Source organism: Lemur catta, chromosome 13 (assembly GCF_020740605.2).
Source record: "Lemur catta isolate mLemCat1 chromosome 13, mLemCat1.pri, whole genome shotgun sequence".
Taxonomy (NCBI): domain Eukaryota; kingdom Metazoa; phylum Chordata; class Mammalia; order Primates; family Lemuridae; genus Lemur; species Lemur catta.
Window position 1 is genome coordinate 13,498,610 of NC_059140.1, and position 20,604 is coordinate 13,519,213.

The following is a 20,604-nucleotide window of genomic DNA, read 5'->3' on the forward strand; positions in this document are numbered from 1 at the left end:
GAATGAATTCCATTTTATAAATACTTTTAATTTATTTTAAAGAGTATCAGGTTTTCCAGAAATAAATATTTGGGGCTGGTATTCCTCTGTGTGTGTGTATGTATGTGTGTTTCCGTAATATCTCATCCAGTCATGCTCCAGGAGGCTTGATGTAAATTTTTTTCATAATTAAAACTCAGCTACTACTGATGTGTTCTCTGTTCATGTTGAAACTTTATAAGCTTAACCATAATTTTGGTTTTATTGTTACTTTAATCTATCCCTATGGAATTGGTAAAAATGCTTGAGTGAATTATTGTGGGGTAGTATTAAATTTCAGTTTTTTTCAGTGTGTAAAAATAAGTATTATGATATAGTTCATTATATTATGTGGTTTTAGTAGTTAACCTAAAATCCATATGTTTATATTAAGAATGACTCATTCTTTAGTATTAATGCATAATCTTTAATATTTATGAATATGATAGAGTACTTATCTCTATGCATTTTATAGACTTAAATAAGTCCATCGTTTGCCTCTAACATATGAGTGTAACTACCAATTGCACAACTTGGTGGACAAGTAATGATTTTGAAAGAATGCTATTGAAGTTAGATGTAATGAAAATGTAACCCTTGTTCTGATCAATATTGAAAGATAATTGCATGCCCCTTTCCTCTTTGGGTAAAAAGAATCATGTAAAATTCAAAAGGTCTTTTTCTTCACATTATAGTTTTAAGACATTATGCATAAAATATCTAGCATTACTTCAAAAAATTTTATGATGCAACCACCATGAACCCCATTTTTTAGAATAAAGAACCTGTAGCTTAGAGTGGCCAAGTGACTTGCCCAAGCTTGCTGAGCCCAAAGGAGGAGTGTTGAGTTCAACCTGGTAACGCCTTTGTGTCCCTAGCCCAGTTCTCTGTACTTACCTAATATTGTCTGTTTGGGAAACTCATACATTAATAAAATGGGTACATTAGGATTTTACTGTAGACCCTGCCACAGGCAACTCTCATATTTAACATATTGGTTGTTATTTTATTTGGTTGGCAGTTACTTAATTTCCCTCTTTTTTCTTCCACGTGGTATTAATTCAAAGTAAAATGGGGTCAGTTAAGGAGGAAGACTGAACATTGTAGGACAACTCTCTGTTGCTTTTCTGTTTTCTTTTTGTGTGTGTTTTTTTGTTTTTGTTTTTGTTTTATCAGATTTTATGCCTGCCAGTGTAAAGAGCTTAGGGTTTGATGTTACTTTCAAGGCTCTCCTGTTGCCATTGAATTTTAGAGTTGACAATCAAGTCGTTGGTGGATCACCTGTTCTGGGGTTTCCAGCTGTGTTTCCTGACCTCTATTAGTGTACAAAGTGGAAAACTTACATCCCTGCAGCTGTCTTTAAAATATGTTTTAGTAAAGGAAACTGTGTATTATACTTGATAAGATACCTCCCCCCCACCAACACCAAATACTTAGAACTCTTTCAACTCCATGTGGTGACAATCAGAAAAAAAAAAATACAAGGGCGTTTTGAGGGTAAAGAGTTGGAAACTATTGCTATAAAGTAACTTACTTATTTTAAGCTTGTGAAAACAGAGGCTGAGAGAGGTCTGATGTCTTAGTCAAGGTCACCCATTTAATAGTTTGTAAATATTATCAAGAAAGAATAGGAGGCCGAGTGCGGTGGCTCACGCCTGTAATCCTAACACTCTGGGAGGCCGAGGCGGGTGGATCGCTCGAGGTCAGGAGTTCGAGACCAGCCTGAGCAAGAGCGAGACCCCGTCTCTACTAAAAATAGAAAGAAATGATCTGGCCAACTAAAAATATGTATAGAAAAAAAAATTAGCTGGGCATGGTGGCTCATGCCTGTAGTCCCAGCTACTTGGGAGGCTGAGGCAGGAGGATCGCTTAAGCCCAGGAGTTTGAGGTTGCTGTGAGCGAGGCTGATGCCACGACACTCACTCTAGCCGGGCAACAGAGCGAGACTCTGTCTCAAAAAAAAAAAAGAAAGAATAGGAGAATGTGACAAAAACAATGACATGTCTCAGGGATTCTTTGTATGCTGCTGAGTAACTCTCCCAGGACACAGCTTATTTCCTTCAGAGCAACTTAGCATTTGTGGATGTGGTGTTGGTCTTTTTACATTGGGACATTTTAGTAAATTGCTTCATACCTAGACCAAAAGGTACCCTGGAAGCCAGAAATAGAAAATGCAGAATCCCTAAATAGGGAAACGTGTTGTGAATCAGGGAAACGTGGCCACTCACAACCACGTCAGCAGCGTGTCCTGAAGAGGCAGAAGAGTGAAGATGTGGCAAATATTTAAGATCATGTACTTGTTAAAGAAAAGAAAAAAGAAAATTCTTGGGATAATTCGAATCTAAAGACCTCCGTTCTCTGGCAGAGTTTAAGTCCTTGCTCTTTTGTGTGGGTCCAGCCTGGGCTGTTGGCCCAGTGACTGTGAGTCAGGGGGCGTTTTCAGGCGCTGCTTTATGCGTCTTTAAGATGCATTTATTCTATAAGTGAAATACCTTGTACTCCCCATTATGAATAAGTACATTAACAGTTCCGTAAGAAATGAATCATTAACCTATGTAATGATGAGTTTATTTGAAAACTAACCGATTTAGAATTTGCCTAAGGACCAATGAGTAACTAATCAATTGATGCTTAGGTGGTTATCTTCTGGGGAGTTGAGATTTTTATATAAAGAGAAATGGTTTTCGTACAAATTTAATTTGACAGAAGGTGCCACCTTTCCAATGAAGTGACTATCAGCTGACTTTCCAAAGCATAAAGGAATACTTTAGTAAACACATAAACATTCATAAGATATCCATGTTTCTAAAAAGGGTGGTAGGTGAATACGTGACCTTGTGCTCCAGTGGGTGACCCAGTGTTTTGTTTGCATGAGCTGGCTGTGTCTTCAGCGCCCTAGGAGAGAATCCTGCCTTCCTAGCAGGTGGCAGCCTGGAAGCCAGCGCCTGACACCTGAGCACACAGTCCCGCAGACAGCAGGCTGGTGGTCAGAGACTGCCTCCCAGACACACAAAGGAGGGGATGCTTTTTCTAGCAGGGATGAATGGAGTGATGATGAGACTTCTTTCAGGTTAAGAAGAAAGTCAAGTTCAGAGTGCCCTGTCTTGCAGTACTGGGTTTTCTAACTAACTTACTAAGTTAGAAAAACTAACAGGAGTAAAAATTCTGATGTGCTGTGCAAGGAGTCTTCATAAATAGACTAGAAAATCTTTCCCTGAGTGAGGTTTGAATCCTCCTGTGAACTTTGCCTTGCCGCGAAGACCTGGGGAGTGCGGTGTTCACCTGTGTTGCCCAGTGCCGTGAAGCCCCTGGACATAGGGACGGAAGGCAGGGACCATCTGATGCTGTAGACTCCCAGCTCTGTGAGAGAAGCCACCCGAGGTCCCATCATCTGAGCTACGCCAGCCTTGGCCGCCAACCACCCTGCCAGGGCCCGGCTCAGGGTGGGGCTTCTCTCCGTCCTTTCTTTGTTCAGGACTAAAGATGCCCCCAGTGGATGGGCGGATGAGGAGACTTGTGCAGCAGGGAGGAAAGTTTTGGAAATAGGCCAGGATATCCTTACTAAATTTAAAAACCATGCAAATAATACTTTAGAAACTGCAGGCAATAAGCAGGGTTAGACACGTCATGGATTGGAGTGTGTCGAGCAGCTTGTTTTTGTTTGAAGGGATCAGAAATAGAGCTTCTGGGCTCCTGCTGTCCCGTGGACTTCGCAGAGTCCTGAACTTCCTGGACAACAGCAGTTCCTGGAAAAGGAGATGGTAGTGGGCAGTGTTTCACACCACACCTTGGTACATTTTCTAAAAAATAAGTTACGAAAGTGATTTGCTTCTGTTTTATTGTCATATGATAGGAGTGATTCATTTTTATTTTCTTCCTTCATAAAAGTGACCTAAAATAACACTTAACATATGCACCTGCAACAGAAAACAAATCCATAAGCTACCCAAACTCTTTTCCAGTTACAATTGTTAAATGAGTTTGTTGAAACTTCTAGGAAGAACTTTTGTTACACTGTCAAGTACACGTCTAATAAATGCACAGTTCGATTGAAAACATATTTAGATACGCTTTAGCAAAATGTATTTGTCACAAAAATCCAAAGTCTTTCTTTCTCCTTTAGAATATTATAAATCCAGAAGTGTAAGTTTATTTTAATTGCAGTCAGTTTTGGAAAACTAACTTTAATTGAGCTGATTGAGAAAGCAAAAAAAAAATTAAAACTTCAATAATGAACTATGTGGAAATATTAGATATGAAAACTGCCCAAAACCATTGTAGATGTAAATTTGCAAGCATTGATATTTTATTTGGATAAGTTTTTTTAAGTGGGAGTTTCCTGTTAAAGGCTGTGTAGCTTCCACACACAATGATCTTTTGGTATTTAGGGTCAGATTAAAATTGTAAGGATGCAGTAGAATCGGCTCACCTTGGTTCGGTTTTCCTTCTTACTATTATTTGCGGTTTAGTTTTATCTGTAGTGCTGGTTTATTAGTGGTCCCTGTTCCAAATGAAATAATCACTGCAATGAAATATCCACGTTTTCTTGGCATGGAGCATTTAATTAAGTCCTCCAAACAACTTTGGGTGATAAGCATTCTTCTTTGTGACTCTTGAGTTCCTCCAGTTCAGTTGGAGAGTTCAGAATTAACTGGGTCTTCAGCCATTTCCAAAAAAGGCAGAACACAGTTGACATTTTAAGCCAATCCATTTATTGAGAGTTCAGTATGTGCCAACACAGGAGTAGATGTTCTGAGAGATACAGAGGAAATATGAAACAAGTTTCTGTCCTCTAGGTGCCCTTAGAGTCACCTTGGGCAGCATCCCACCAAGGGCTGTTTTGGGGCAGCTGCTCTGTCCCTTTCAGTAGGTGCCCACCCTTCAGGCATTCTGGGCCACAAAGAATGGATGTCCCTGCTGGGAGTGTGGGTGTCTTTGCCGGAGAATTGTGATGGGACCACTCAAACATTTCACCCCTTTATCCCCCCTCCGCTCCCCGCACACACACACTTGGGTGCATCAGATAAGGTGGTGCTTTTGAAAAAATTTTCTTCTCTGAAGAACCACAGCTTTGCTTGCTGTCAGCGCAATTCCTAGATGTCAGCTTGCTCTGCGCTCTGAGCAGCTTCCCCTGCGAACTCTCTGGCATTTCTTCTGTGCTCAGTCTTTGCTGTATATGGTAGTCTTAGAGAAACTGCCCCGTCGTTAGGATTTTGCTCTCCTTGTCCGACTCTTTCTGATTCTTCTCTGCTTACCCTCACTGTTGCTTAACAAAGATACCGCCTCTTTAATCAGTGGGCAAGGCATTATTTCTTCGAAGTCATCCTTTCTTTTCCTGACTTTTCCCTCTGCCTTCCTGGATACACCTGTGAGAAAGCTCACGTTCAAAAGGTGTTTGGGACTGCTGCTGGCATGCAACTGTGCCCTTCCATAAAAACGTAAACATTCAGGTGCAGTTGAATAGTGTTTTGTGCATTAGCCACTCATACTTGATATAATCATAGTTCTTTTTTAATTTTATGCTTCAAAAGTGCTTTAAAAATTGTCATTGTCCTAGGAACTTTCAGATAAGGTGGTGATTTCTGCAGACCCACCTCCGGCAGACATGCTACATATATATGTAGGCGAATCAGAAGCCTTCTGTAAAATCCTTTATCCCATCCCTTTTGCAGACATCCATGACCTATCAGGAAAGCCCCTTCCCTTCCTGTGCAGAGGAGGCTTCCCTGCCACTCACCCCCCCCCCCCAGGCGCTCAGAGTGCTGCCTGCTGCTCTGAAAACACTCTGCTCTTGGCCCCCTGCCATCTGCCTCGGTGGCCGGCCGGGGTGGGTGGAGGAGGGAAACCCCACCTGGCGGGGCAGCTCTGTGTCACCAGCCAATCAGGCTGAGGTGGGAGTTTCCTGTCATAATTACTGTTCTTTCCAGGAAGAAACAATAAGCAAAACAAAAAACGACAGGAACTTCACTTACCGGCTGCTTGAGGAAGGCAGAAAGTTGAGGGGCAGGAGAGATGGTGGCAGAAAGGATGAGATCTCTCACTTCAATGTTTAAATTTAGACACTTGTTAAATTCCAACTTTTTTTTTTCATTACACAGACAACAATTATTCCATGTGGAATACTTCAGAAATATTTCTTCCATTTGAACGATATTAAAGGACAGGCTAGAAAGAAATGGGTTTGGTTTTTCCAGCTAAAAAGAAAAACAGAAAGTGGTATCTGCTTTTGAAACCTAAGCAATAAACTTAATTTTGATGTGCGTTCAGGACACGAAGAATTGTAAGTGGTGACAAATACTCTAGAAGATGAAGCAGGGATGGGGAGAGGGAGGGTGACATTTGAGCCACGCGGCCTGAAGGTGGGGGGAAGCAATGGGGAGAATCCAAATAGGCAAATGGGATAAACAGCAGTGCAAAGGCCCTGGGGCAGGGATTGCCTGGGGTGTTCCAGAATAAGGAGCACAGTGTGGCTGAGGGAGAGTGGTTAAGGTGAGAGTAGAAGCTGAAGGAAAGAGGTAATGAGGGACCCAGGTACACTGGGCCTGGGCAGCTGTCCTGTCAACTTTAGTTCACATTGAACCATGTGCAAGGAAAATACAGTCTCTAGGGAACAATATGTGGAGCATTTAAAAACTTTTATACTAGAGCCATCTAATTCTGCCATAATGTTTGTGGTATCACTGGATGGTAGTTTTTACTTGGTCAGGTATATGTCAGCTCTTGAATTTCTTTCTCAAAATCGTGTATAAAATTTGAAAAGACCTAAAAGTGTTCCAGTGGACTGAAGACACTGAGATGTTACTGAGGCTGGAGAAACCACTGGGGCATGTTTAACGAGATACACAGCAAAATAAAAGTACAGGAGTTTAGGAATGACATGCTTTATGCTAAAAACTTAGATTTGTATAGCACCTTATCGTTTATGAAACATTTAAAAGGATAGGTTCTTGTTGTTACCCTTATGTTTTTTTTTTAATGAAAAACCTGAGGCCCAGAGACAATGAGCAGTATGCCTGCCCAGCCGTGGGTCTGGCCCCTGCTGTTGGAGGAACCTTCCCCAGTCTAGAGAGAGAGATGTGTTCCTGGTAGGCCTGTCGCCACCCGAGTCTGCATCTTCCAGGCAACACACTGCCTTCATTAAAAAAGAAAGTCTCTCTGCCTCCAACCAGCCAGCAGCGGAATCTGCTTACTCTGAACCCCCCTTGAGGCTGGGCCCCCAGTGCAGTCGCTACACTGTAGGCTGCTAGATGCAGGCTTATGAAACAAACCCATTTCATTCTTGGCTAATCTGGAAACTAAAATGGTAGAAAGTAGCAAACTTACAGATAATTTGTTATTCCATATGGTTCATAGAAATTCTGGCTTACCAGGAAAGTGCTAATGGAGGGAATTTAGAGCCCAGGGTGTCAAAACTAGAGGACGCTAGGGCCCCCGGTGTCAGAGGACCCTGATGTCTTCTTAGCCTGTTGGTGAGGAAAACGCACATTTATTAAAGAGACTCCAGCCAACTGTGCGCAGTTATTTGTAGCTTGCATAATTTTAAAAATTGGTAGAGTGTTTAGGTCTATCTTTAGAATTTAGGCTCAGTTTGACTTAGTCTTTCTGAAATATGTAGAAAAGTGATGATATACATAAAATGTCTTAAAAAAGCTCATCCATTTGGTAAGGTAAGAATGAGGACCTCATCCTTTAGTTATTTGTTTCAACTGTATTGGTAGTTATTCCTTTGGAGTAGAAATTGTAAAGTGGCCTCTTGTTCTCTAAGGAAAATTGGGGAAATAATTATTTTATATGAATTCATATATACTGAGTATGACCAAATTATAGAACTGACAATTTTTAAATGGTCAGATTGATTTCCTGGGATGAAATATCACTGAGTGATACTTTCCTGGAAGAGAATTTATTAAGTTTGCAGTATATAGGCTATAATTATTATATAGAAGTGTACATCTGCTGGATCCTGAGTTTTGTCACTTTGATTACTAACGAAGTGGTTAGAAAGGTACATCTCTCTCAAATCCATTCTTAAAATTCTTCAAGGACTCATGCACAGCTTTGAGAAAGCTGGAAATGTGCCTGTGTAAATCTCCCACAGTCCAACTTACTTTTAAAATGAGAAATGCTTTCTTTATAAGTAATTGATCATTTGTCCCCTTCCCACAGCAGTTTGGGAAATTATATGTTTAAGTTGTAGGTATTTTGTTCTTTCTCAGAGCTTTCTTCTTGCTGGTGAAGAGGAAAGATGGGAGGCATGTCTGTGCCCAAGTCTCCTGCACCCAGTGTCCCTCCCGGACAGTGCCACTGTGCACTCGGCCCTGCAGAGTCTCTGGCTCTTGTCTCTGGGCCTGAGAGACAGGAGCAGGGGGCTTGTCCTAGCTCTGAACCTAACAGTTGGGGACCTTGGGCAAGTCATTGCACCCCACTGGAGCCTACAGGAGGGGCTGGGGTCCGTGGCTTCCAGCCTGCCTGCTCATTTACATTTCCCAAGGAACCTTTGCAATGTCCCCATGCCATTCCCTGACCCAAGCATCCTGGGGTTTGGGTCCCCAGTGTGTGAAACTCCTCCCAGCCTATGAACATTTGAAAACGTCTTCAAGATCCTTGCCATTTTAAGCTCTGCCAAGGCTAAAGAATTTATTCTTCAGAAAGTTTACTCTGCTTAGACTCCAGTTCAATGAGTAACATTATAGACACTTTGGCATTTGGGCTGAAAGGGCATGTGCGGTAACTTAATATGACTTGTGCACTGTGTGAGTGCCCACTGGTCACCTGACGCTGGCGGCAGAACCAGCGTGGGTGGGGGAGGGGGAGGAGGACACACCAAGGTGGATTTCTGGTCTCCACTTCCCTATTTTCTTTTCTTTTTGAGTAAATGAACTTTACATAGTTGGTAACGTGGCACTTCCCATTTTTCATTACTAAAATTTCAATAAACAGTGCTTCATTTGGATGTGAATCTCTCTCATCAGTGGCAGAGGAATTTAAATGTCTCGGTACATTTTAGTGCACCTTTTTCTATAAACCAGAGAGAGAAAATGCTGCTCCCCGGTCCTGGACTCGCGGGAGCCCAGCCTGTCCGTGATCCACTGTGCTCGCTTGGCACAGGTGACGTGGAGAGGGGTCTGTGCGTTCTCTGCTGGGCAGCTGCCTACTCGGGGACGCTGGCAGCCTTTTTCTGGGCGTTTTGTCCCATCCACAGGGCAGAAAGAAAGCAGCTAGGCAGAGGTGCTCTTTGTGGCGTGTGAGAACTATTAGCTTTAAATGGCCTAGAGTTACCCCAGAAAAACAATTCTACTTCTGTTCTGCTTCTATCCAATTAAAACAAGTTTATTCATTTTATTCCGGGAGCTGTTGGCCATTGTTTTTGTGCATTCATCAGTTGTTTATTTGCTGCCTGAAGTTGCAGTTGTTCGTGATGTCATTCATGGATATGCTGTTGAACGAGCCAGAAAAGGGGGGTGGGGGGAGGAGCCCGTCTTTCCGTGCAGCTCAGGCTGCCTGGTTTGAAGAAGTCTGTAGTTCAAAACACAGCAAGTGCTTACATGTATACATTATTTGAAGACACACAAAGAAAGCAAAGGCAGTCCAGCCACAAGATGTGAGTCATACTAGTAGCATGTGCTTCTCTATGAATGAAAATATCTGTACATATATATTTTGTTTGTATTAATTATACATTCTATACATAAGATCTCATTTGATAGTTTCACTGAGACCCCCCTGGGGAGTGTAGGGCGGGAGAGATAATGTTCCCATGTTCATAAGTGGCAGCAGGACAGTGATGGTCCCTGGCCACCAGCCCTAGGATTGTGGCTGTGGTGCGGCCACTCTGCCTTCTACACCTGTGTCGTGTTGAGCCGGGGGAATGGCTTTTGGTTTTGAGGCGTGGAGACGGTTGCACAGCGCCATCCCTAAACTCCCAGGGAACAGCAGCATGTTTTTGAGATGGTTAATTATGGGGAATGGAGGCTTCAACCTGTGCAAACACAGCATGCACTTCAGTTACTAACAACCTTGACGTTACAAGTAGAACTTTTTACAGTTAAGGGCTGTGTGCTCATTCACATAAAGGCTTTGAAATTAGGTATATTCTTCCCCTGAAGAGACAAAGCTGAAATCCCAAATTTATATAAATTTTAACCTACAGTTATTTAAGTGTTCAAAGGAAAAAAGGGGTCAGTTGAAATGATATGTTTAAACAGGCTATTTGGAGATGAATATATTGTGAACTGTTATTCCACATTCCCTTAATTTGATAGGCAAAACATAATAATTGTGTTTTGTAACTTCAGATATAAATAATATAAATATTTTTATAGTGTACATAAAGTGCATTTTTATATCACTAAAAATATCATATAAACAAAAATGTGTTTAATCTGAGAAAAGAATTACATTGTTCATTGGATATTTGCAATTTTAGTGCAAGTAATATCACCTGGCCCAAATATTCTTATTAGGGCAGAAGCGTAATGCTTATATTCACATTCTCCAATGATCCAAAAAAGAGAAAAGATTTGGACCCTTTGTGAATTGCAGATCTAATGTGTATAACTTTTCCTTACCTCTGTTAAACTTGAGAATACTAGTGTAGAATGTATTTAGTAATAATCAGATTTATTCAGTACTTTTGTGTTATGCATGAAAAGCCAAGTAGAAGAGCCATAGCTAAAAGAAATTAATTGGAAAAGTGTACTGGCTTCATAAATGATTTTATGACTTGCGTCCTCATTTTCAGTGGGGTCTGTAATAGGATAGCATGAGTTTTAATAGTATTGCATTTCTGAAGTACGTAAGCTTGCAGATAATTTTCAAAGGGGTATCAATTAGTTTCCAGGTGTGACATACGGGTGGAAATATATGGTGTTATTTTGACAAATTTGCCTGTCATGATTAGTGCTGATTGTCTCCCTTAGTAAAGATTGTCATGTCCGTGGGCTCCTTAGCAGACGGACTGGCACGTCGTTCTGTAAAGAGTCAGGAGGTGAAAGTTGAGGCCTCACTGCCCCACAGGCTTTGTCACAGCTGGGCCACTCTGCTGATGGTGTGAAAACAGCGTGTGGAAATGAGTGAGCATGGCTGTGTCCTAATAAAACTTTATTTACAGAGACAACAGGCCAGATTCAGCCATACTTTACTGAGCTCTGCTTTAGAATGTCACTCTCATATGAGCTGGAAAAGGTTTTCTTCGCTTCTGAGTCGCACACAGTCCTAAAGCTTTGTTCCCCTCTAGAAAATTTTATTTGACTTTTCTGCCTTTGAGAAATGGCACAAACCACATGGGGTATTAGTTCCATTTAATTCACCAGGCTTTATTAAAGACCTAGTCAGTATGGTGTTGGGTGCTGGGGACAGTCCCGTAGGTAAGTCATCTGGCAAGGGAGAGGCAGATCCGTGAGGATCATCTATTAAATTGTGATAAATATTAGCTTGGCATTTAAGGCCCTTTGAGGAGAGTTTTCTAAAGAGCTGATGGTACAGTGTGGAAGTTTACGCTCTGGGCCCCAAATGACAGGTGCAGGTGTCGTCACTGCCTGTCCTCACCGTCTCCTCGTGGCCAAAGGGGCGCAGAGAGGAAGTTTTTCTGGGAAAAGTTGAGGCCTCTGCTCTTCCACTGATCGGTGAGGAAGCGTCAGCAAGTCACTTATGCTTCCTCATCTAGTTTTTAACTAGAAAAGGTGGAGCATTTCATAATTGAAGAGAAGTGGCCCACCAGCAGTTCGGGAGGCGTTTTTGTCTCTCAGGTGTTTGTGCTGGGGAGTAGCAGATGCCGTTTCTCACAGGTATTGCATGCTGCGGGGACAGGCATGGCAGGACACTCTTCCCATGGAAGAACAGCTCACATGATGCACATGTCAGGGTTTTTAACAACAAACCCAGAAAAGAAACAACCACTTCAGTATTGTGCTATGGCACCTGCTGAGGATATGCACTGTAAAATTAATAGGGGTTCCCGTGTACGAAACTTTGAACACGTAGAGGAAATTTGAAGTGCAGTGGTTAAAAGTTTGGGGGGCCTGATTGCTAGTCTTTGGGTGGTTAAGATGAGGTCTTATGTGAAGGATTAAACAGGAGTTAAAGCAGGAAAGATACCTTTTATTAACCCCAGCCTGTGAGACAACGAGATTGTCTCATGCCATTCCGTATTGTGTCATTAACATCAAGTTACAACTTGATGTTAGGAAATTTCTTTAGTAACAAGCATATTCAAAATGAAATGATTTTAATTGTCGGCAGAAATGATGAGCTCATATAAAAGAAAGTTCTAAATCTTTCTCAAGTAGGGTTGGAAAGCAAATTATAGCCCTCATTTGTCATAGGGAACTTACTCTTCCATATTTTCCTTTTAAGTGACTCTTTTTTTTCAATTTAAAAGGAAAGTTCAAGTAACTGTTTTTCTTAGAATCTCTGGCGTGTTTGTTATCACACCCAACCTTACTTTTTTTTTGGTAGTCTTAGAGTGTTTTGCTTTTAGTAAAGTAAGGAGATACTAAGTTATCAGGTTTATTTTTCTAGGAATTTCTCCTGCAACTGAAAAGTTCATTTTCCTTTGTAATTCTATGTTTAACATAAAAGGTTTAAACTGGGTGCTAAGATGTGCCTGAAAGATAGGTTTGAACTCAGCAGAGGGTTCATTTTTCTCTTAATCATGTTTACTACTAGAAATACAAATTTTAATTTTACAAAACATTTTGCTTCATTTTGTCATGCAAGTCAATATTTGTAATAATCCTAATTCAGTTACAACTGAAAATGTTAAAGCGTTTTTACTTACGTGATGAATTTGCCCTCTGGATGATGCAGTGTTGTTCACCAAAGGCCTGTGAGGCCCTGTGTCCTGACTGGGCCCCGGCGCTCTGCAGGGAGCCCAGAAGGCTCTCTGTGGACAGAGCCAGGGCCTTCCTGGGCACAGTTGCCATGACCCAGGTGTATGTGCTGGATTCTCAACACTAAAATATGACCGTAAAGTCAAACAAGTCCAATCCCAAATTCTTATGAGAAATCATAAAGAAATAGTCATGGTGAGTCAGAATGTATATTTAACATGCAGCCTGGTTTTATTCGGTGGGCCAGATTTACATTATTTATTTCTAACACATTCCAGGCTCAATGCTCACTTTAGTTGTCTTTAATGTAATTGTAACCACAGTGCCCGGCTCCCTGGTGCTGTGACTCGTCAGTGTTTTGCCGTTCATCCCATATATTACAGGGCAGCTTTCCTACTTGTTCTAATAACAAAGTTAATTTGGTTTTCTTTTTCTTTCTTTCTCTCTCTTCCTTCCTTTCTTCCTTTCTTCTCTCTCTCTCTCTCTCTGGGGGGGAAATCGGGCAGATTGAAGGTGGGGTCTTTACTGACAGCACTCTTGCTCATTTGCATTCTGATTGCTCTTTTAAATGGAAGAGAAAAGGGGTGGAATTATAGCTAGTCTGCAGGGAGTTATGATTACTGGCACATGGGACTATATCCCACATATGAATGTCATCTGTCAGAAGTGACAGCAGAAAGAAGATGAGGAATGGCTAGACTGCATGACATGTCATCTGGAACGACTTTCATCTCTTTGCAGAAGTTTTTTGTTTGGTTGATTTTTTGTTTTGTTTTGTTTTTTACTCAAGTAAAACTCTAGATGGATGCTTCTGTGAATGGTTTCTTTACAAAGTAATGCCTGAGAGACAGAGTAGTACAGTGTGTAGTTATATGGCAAATTCAGTAAGCATCAATGCATTTACATTTTTTACATACATTATCTCTAGAAGCACGATTGGTGTATGTTCTGCAGTTGTGTTCATGGGCAACATGATTCTTACTGTTTTCATTTTTGTTTTGCTGTTGTACCTGATGAGTTCAAAGAATGTCTCTCTTCTTAATGAATATTCACAGTAGAGTAGCCATAACATTAATTTGTTCTTTGCTTCTAGTAAAGTTAACATAGATAATAAAATAAATAAGTTTTGCCGGAATTTCATCTTTAGGAAGCATAAGTATTTAAAGGTTGAGAATGTCAGATTAGTAGTGTTAGAAAATGTTTTCTTCTTTTCTGGTGTGGATGAACCAGACTAATTTTCATGGGGAGGGATAACTTAACTTATTTTTTTTTTCCTAAAGTGAAATCGAGATTTATTCAGAAACTATAGAAAGTTAGAAAGTCTGCTCCACAGACAGAGCAGAGGCAAGTTCTCCCTGCAAAAGAGAACCAACCAATCTAACTTACTTTAAAAGTAAATAAATAAAAAGGCATAAGTGCTCTCTCGCTCGTAGGTTCAAATCTGCAAGAGTATTTTCCATCTCTTGCCTCTCTTCCTTCTTCCTGGGGCCAGGGAGTGATGGCTGAGTGGTTGTCGGGTGGGTGGCGGGTACGGTGCTTCTGTGGTAGGCGTCCGGCTGGAGCACCACCGCTTGGTGTTTGGTGTCTGAGTGCTGTGTCTGGGCTGCAGAGTGCCCGTGTGAGCGACTGCACATGCACGTCGTTTTGTCACAGGCGTCTTTCCCGAGGCCTGTCCCCTCCTTGCCAAGGCTAGTTCAGGCCCTTACCAGCATGTGCGACAGAGTCTGCCACCAGCTCACATTGGAAAAAGACATCCTTTGAAGCAGGCAGCTTCTAGCTTAGACCTTCTTTCTATAAGAAATGAAGAAAATCATGGTTAGGTTTTTAGAACAGATGCCTTTTTTCTTATATGCATTCTTAGGGAGTAGAAAATAAAAATAAAATAGAGACCTAAGTAGGTCTCTATTTTATCCAAATCCTTTTGCTGTGGCTGGGCAAGTCAAGTCATCTGGATCCAATTTGAGGAGTACTTCCATCCTTTTCCTTTCTTTTGCACCTCAAAAGGTTTCTGGTGACTAATCCTGTTTACATGTGTTCGGGTCCTTCCAAGCACCCCAACCTGTCACCCCAGATCAGCTGCAGCCATCGATGGGAGGGTTCCTAAGCCAGCCCGTGGCCACCCAGCAGGTCTGTGCATGGCAGGCTGCTGAGCAGTGTGAACCAAAGTCCTATGGTCCAGAAGAGGGACCCAGAGGCCTCAGGTCTCAGGTCTCTCCCTTTACATGACAGGAGGTATCTGTAGAAAGCAATTGTTTTTTTTTAACCTAACAGGAGACAAGTTACATCCTCATGTGTTTGCTTTAGTGCACATGTGTACATGCAAATGTGTTTGAAACACTGCACAGCTGATTCCCACACCCCTGCCTCTGAGCTGGTGGTCGTCTTGTGTCTCATCCTCCTTAGCTAGGCCTTCCTGCATCCTTCCAGTTCACCATGAACAGTTAATCTTCCTGTAATAACACCTTTTTCCCCCTTTTTGGTCGGCCTTCCTCCTCCAAGTCATCAGTGAGGCCCTGCACCAGAGTAAAATTAAACAAGAAAATTGCTGAAAGGTCATTGCATGAATAAATACATGGATGAATTATTTCCTTGCTGTTTATCAGCTATGTTCTTGCATAATGCTCATGCTTAGAAATTAAGGTTTTGATAACTGTATTGTACTTCCAAAAAATAAAATTACATGTTCAACTTAATTAGAGCTCACAGAGATCTGATGATAAAAGTTGGGTTTCACGGCAATAAGCGTCCTTAAAAACAGTGAAAATGTCAGTGTCCTCGTGAATTTGTAAGTGAAAATGGAAAGTAATTTTTTTCCAGCAATAATTAACCCACCATTTATATGACAAGTATATAAGTTTAAGAAATTGAAGAACTTGTTCGCTTAGCTGTTTTCAAGATAATGGACTTAGGGTTAACATGAGACAATTTACCCACATTTAGCTAACTGTCAGTGTAAAAATAAAATAAGCTTTGATTAGAAATCTTTCTGTAAGTGAAGTCACAGAGTCTTGGTCACCTGCTCTGGGGTGGCCGTGGGATTCATCTCATAATTAGGGTCTGAGTGACAAAATGCAAGCTCATTTTAGGGCAAAACACAAGTCTAGGTGGATTTTAGCAAATCCCTGTTTTCTAAGGGATGCAGACAGTAAGATTTTCTCACTGCAATCTCTTGGGATTGAAAATCACAACAATAATGAATGAAATAGCTGGAGGACAGCTCTTTTCTTAGGAGGAAATTTTGGGCCCTGTTTCCTGTTAAGGTTCATTGACAGAACATCCTTTACCTGTTGAATTTTTAAGACATAAAGGTTTTTAAAAAAATAAAAAGATAAAGTAGCACTGCCTCAAAATGTCATATTGTAGGGGACTTTTAAATAAGGCATTGGAAGATATGTTTACGTTGTACACTGATGAGCACCCTGTCTGTACTGCCTTTGTTTTTCTGACTATAGGATATAGTGCCTGGAGTTTGTAGTGGGTCATGGCTTTTAGGGACTCACACTCAGCTATAGGACACACTGGAAGTTTCTTTCTTGCTGGCATCAGTCCTCTGAGCTCAAGATAGATAGAAAAGAATTACATTCACAAAAAGTAAACCAGGGGGTGGGAGGAGAGTCTAGGATCAGAATTCTAAGTGATTCAGGAGCAGCATCCAGAAATGCGGTTGGTGTAAGTACAACTGCAAAGGAAGAAAATCTAAGACAAGGCATGACACACCAGTGCCCACGTGTGACTGAGTAGCCATCATGGTGGTGCGCGATGACAATTAACAATATGCCGTTTGGGGCCGGGCGCGGTGGCTCACGCCTGTAATCCTAGCTCTGGGAGGCCGAGGCGGGTGGATCGCTCGAGGTCAGGAGTTCGAGACCAGCCTGAGCAAGAGTGAGACCCCGTCTCTACCAAAAATAGAAAGAAATTATCTGGCCAACTAAAAATATATATACAAAAAAATTAGCCGGGCATGGTGGCTCATGCCTGTAGTCCCAGCTACTCGGAAGGCTGAGGCAGTAGGATCACTTAAGCCCGGGAGTCTGAGGTTGCTGTGAGCTAGGCTGATGCCACGGCACTCACTCTAGCCCGGGCAACAAAGTGAGACTCTGTCTCAAAAAAAAAAAAAAAAAAAAAAAAACAATATGCCGTTTGGGTTAAAAAGTCAGGAAACTTCAAGAAAGAAAAAAGCAACATGCTATGAAATGTCAAAATCTTCCAAGTTCTATCCCTTGAAGAAGTGTATCAAGTAAAAATATGCTTAAAATGTTAGAAATTGAGAAGAGGTTAAAGAAGCATGAGCAGTTTGATCCTTTTGCACAGCAAAATAGTAAATTATTGAAGGTGGAACATACGAAAGTTGGGCAGACAAGAAGAAATCCTTCCTCATGTTGAGGGTTATGTCACAACAAACGTGGCACCACCGTGAGTTGTTACCACCCTGGGTACTTTTAAGAAGAGGGTAGATTATCCAGTCGAAAGTTGTCTGCGGGCAGAAGTGTAGACTCGTTAGTTCTCCCATGTTCATAATATGATATGCATTTATAGAATAAACACAGTTGACGGAGCACTTTGACACGTGTCCTGGTTTGTCATCTTTCCGGCAGCTGGGGCAGGGGGAGGCAATGGTTTGCGTTTACTCCACACAACACACGAAGGGCCGAGACTGGGGAGTGAGCGGGGCAGTTCCCAGGTTGCACAGATGCTCAATTTGGAGGCCAACATCACACCTCTGTGTCTGTCTCCTCCGACAGAATGATTCACAAAAGCATATGTGACTATTTTCCCTAACTTGAAAATATGAACCTTGCTCTGTAGACAACTCACTATGAACCTGATAGCTGTGCTTCCAGGAAAACCAAATCAGAGTTTACCCATTGAACTTGTTTCTGGAAAATAGAATGAGCCCGTGTCTGTTTCTCATAGTGCGTAATTTTATGAAGATGACTCCGATGGTAAAAGTGGGTTACGAGGGGCCTTTTCTAGAGCTCTGGAGAGTGCCCTGCTCTCATGAGAGTCTCTGCTCACTTCCCTCCTTTCTTTTGCAGAGTGAAGATATGTCTGGCTTTATCACCATGAGGTCACACATCAGAGAACATCGATAAAAAAAGATGCTCCGAAGTTTTTTCAATCTGAAGCTGCTTACGGTTTTTCTTTTGGCTCCGAGCAATTCCTGCGTTTGGAAAGCGCTGCGGGCCTTGCTAGACAAGGAACCCACCAGGCAAGGTCACCTGCCTCTCTCACTTGTTCCCATATGGGGCATTCATCATTGTGCTGTGTGTGTTTTGTTTCGTTTTTTTAAACAAAATTAGCTGAAGAAGTCATTCTCAAGAAAATTGGATATTGTCATGGGCCTCCTTAAATTGTGGGCAGTGTCTTAATTTCTTCTTACTTTCGCTTTGGCAAAGCAAATGTATCCCTCAGCATGCTAGGAGATTCTCCCGATACCCGTTCAAGTGGTAAAATCTGGTATGTACTGGCTTACCCTCAAGACTACCACAGTCCTACCTCAGTTCAAGGTAAAGCCGGATTTGCGTGGTCGGGGCACCGTGGGACCTCCCGTGCACCTCTGCTCCTGTGTCTGAAGTGTGGTCGTCGGCCTTATCGAACTGGTTCAAGTAGACTGCTGCTTGTCGGACTCCGATCCAGGTACCTGCGATGTTTACTTACACACAGAGCCCAGCGTGGGACTGATGTTTCTCAACGAGAGTGAAATTTGGGATTGGACTTCGAAGACGCATTCATAAATAATAATTATTATTATATGTAACTGAAGCAACCTACTTTTGAAAATCATCAACTGTATTGGGTAGTGGGGGTGGGTGGGAGGGAAAGGGTTTGGGAAGGGGGTGAATATCTCTTTTTACCTTGAACAGACTTGTTTAATCTTCTCTATGTAGATGTTTATGTAGGTACTTCAGATTGCAAAAGCCTTTTATCCTATTTACAAGCTCAAATGTCTCTGCTATCCTTAATCTTGGGCTTGCATTTCTTTAACCAAAAATTCATGTAGGCATGCTAGCAATTCCAGGGTGGTCTGGGTTTGGCAGATTTAATTTTTAAAAATGTATTATCTTTAATATAATGCTATTATGTTGGCCAACGAGTCTGCCCTGAACAAAAAAGAAAAAAAAAGAAAAAAGAAAAACAAACAAAAAAAAAAACAGAAAGAAAGGAAAAGAAATAAAATGATAAAAAGAGGCATTCAAGCCCCTATGTTATTAATGGAAAAAGAAAAAGAAGAAAAACAATCTCGCCGTACATGTTACTTGTCAAAAAAAAATTCCTGACAAGGCTACCCTTGTTTTATGTTTTCAGTGTTCTGAAAATATCAGTGTTGTGGCAATTATCGCAGATGTCACCTAAAACTGCTGAACGTGGCCGGCAGAGTGTTCTGCCATCTTGCTGCTCCCTTGACACGTGATCGGAGAGCGTTGGCCTCTTCCTCGTGGGGGCACCCCCAGTGCCTGTCTTCTCTGATTGTCAGTGGAGAGGTTACACTAATTCATTGGAGGTGTGAGTTGTTGGGTTTCTTTTTTCTTTTGAGAAAAATATATATAAATATATAGATATATATCACTATAGAATAATGCATTAATGAGGCTTTTTTAGAGGAAGACCAAAAAATTCAATGTCTTAAAAGTATATTTAATGGCAATGCAAAAGTCTTCCTGCTTCCATGCTGAACTTTAGAACAGAGGATTGTATTGCAAGACAAAGTTGAATGTAAAGCGATCCCCTGAACATTTTTAAGGTTTTACTTTTCTGAAATCGTACATCACAGCAGTGCACAGGCCATACGATGTTAGTTTGAAGGTCAGTTTCAGTGTATGATATACTTTATTAAGATGTATAAAATGTCCTAAAGTTTTTATCTAGTTTTGGGAATAGGAATCGATGGGTGGTATTTGCTTTGTAACTCCCCCTGCCAGGTACAATAGGACTGAATGTGGACCCTGCTGAATACAGTGAATTGACACATATTTAACTAGCCCTCTGTACTTAGGGTAGTCATGACACTATACCAATGGTTCATGTTCACACTGCAACTTAAAACAAGCAAACTAAAAAGTGGGTAATATACGAAATTTTCTTCTATCCTGTACATTTCAAAAAAAAAAGGCATATGCAATATTTACATTTTTAATTTAGTTTACAGAATGGAACCAAAATGTGTAAATGTTATGTTTGCTAAAACTTCACGATGTATATTGGGTCTTTGTACATTTTGCCTGACTTACCTTAAATTTGAAATATTTTTTGCTATATAAACTTTAACAGTTATTAAACAGTGTTTTCTTTTTGGGTACGTATTGTTTCTGGATATCAAGATGTTAAATATATTTCTTGCTATTGTGATATGACAAGAGACTTAACTTATCTTGCTCTGTCTTCCACTGTACACGCTGTATATAGGGGTCGATGTGATGCTGCTGGGGACAAGAATAAACTGGACTAGAATAGTGCATTGTATTTAGTCTGTATTGATCATGGATGCCCTCCTTAATAGCCATATGCAATAAAATAAAATACATTATTTATGAAGTGAATATAGTTTGAAGATTTTTTTCTGTATGGATTCTGAGTTTAACATAAAGCCAATCTCCTTTCAGAGTTTGGGAATAAATGAGGAAATATTAGTTGCCAAAAAGTACTTTGATTCCTTTTAATTTTAAAACTTTTATTCTGGAAACCAGAAAATACCCCCCATATCACAAAACTTATGAAAAATAAATGTGTTGTAAAAACAAAAAGGGACATCTTATTT

At 41.1% G+C, this 20,604-nt stretch overlaps 1 protein-coding gene across 1 annotated transcript in view; it reads left to right on the plus strand.

Moving 5' to 3' along the window:
• The window catches only part of IRS2 (insulin receptor substrate 2), a 30,641-nt gene extending 10,255 nt beyond the window's left edge, over positions 1–20,386 (plus strand). Inside the window, exon 2 of the mRNA XM_045566774.1 lies at positions 17,885–20,386. Coding sequence (XP_045422730.1) covers positions 17,885–17,889 — 5 coding nt within the window. The 3' untranslated portion in view covers positions 17,890–20,386. The remainder of the gene's footprint in view (positions 1–17,884) is intronic.
• Positions 20,387–20,604: the final 218 nt, after the last annotated feature.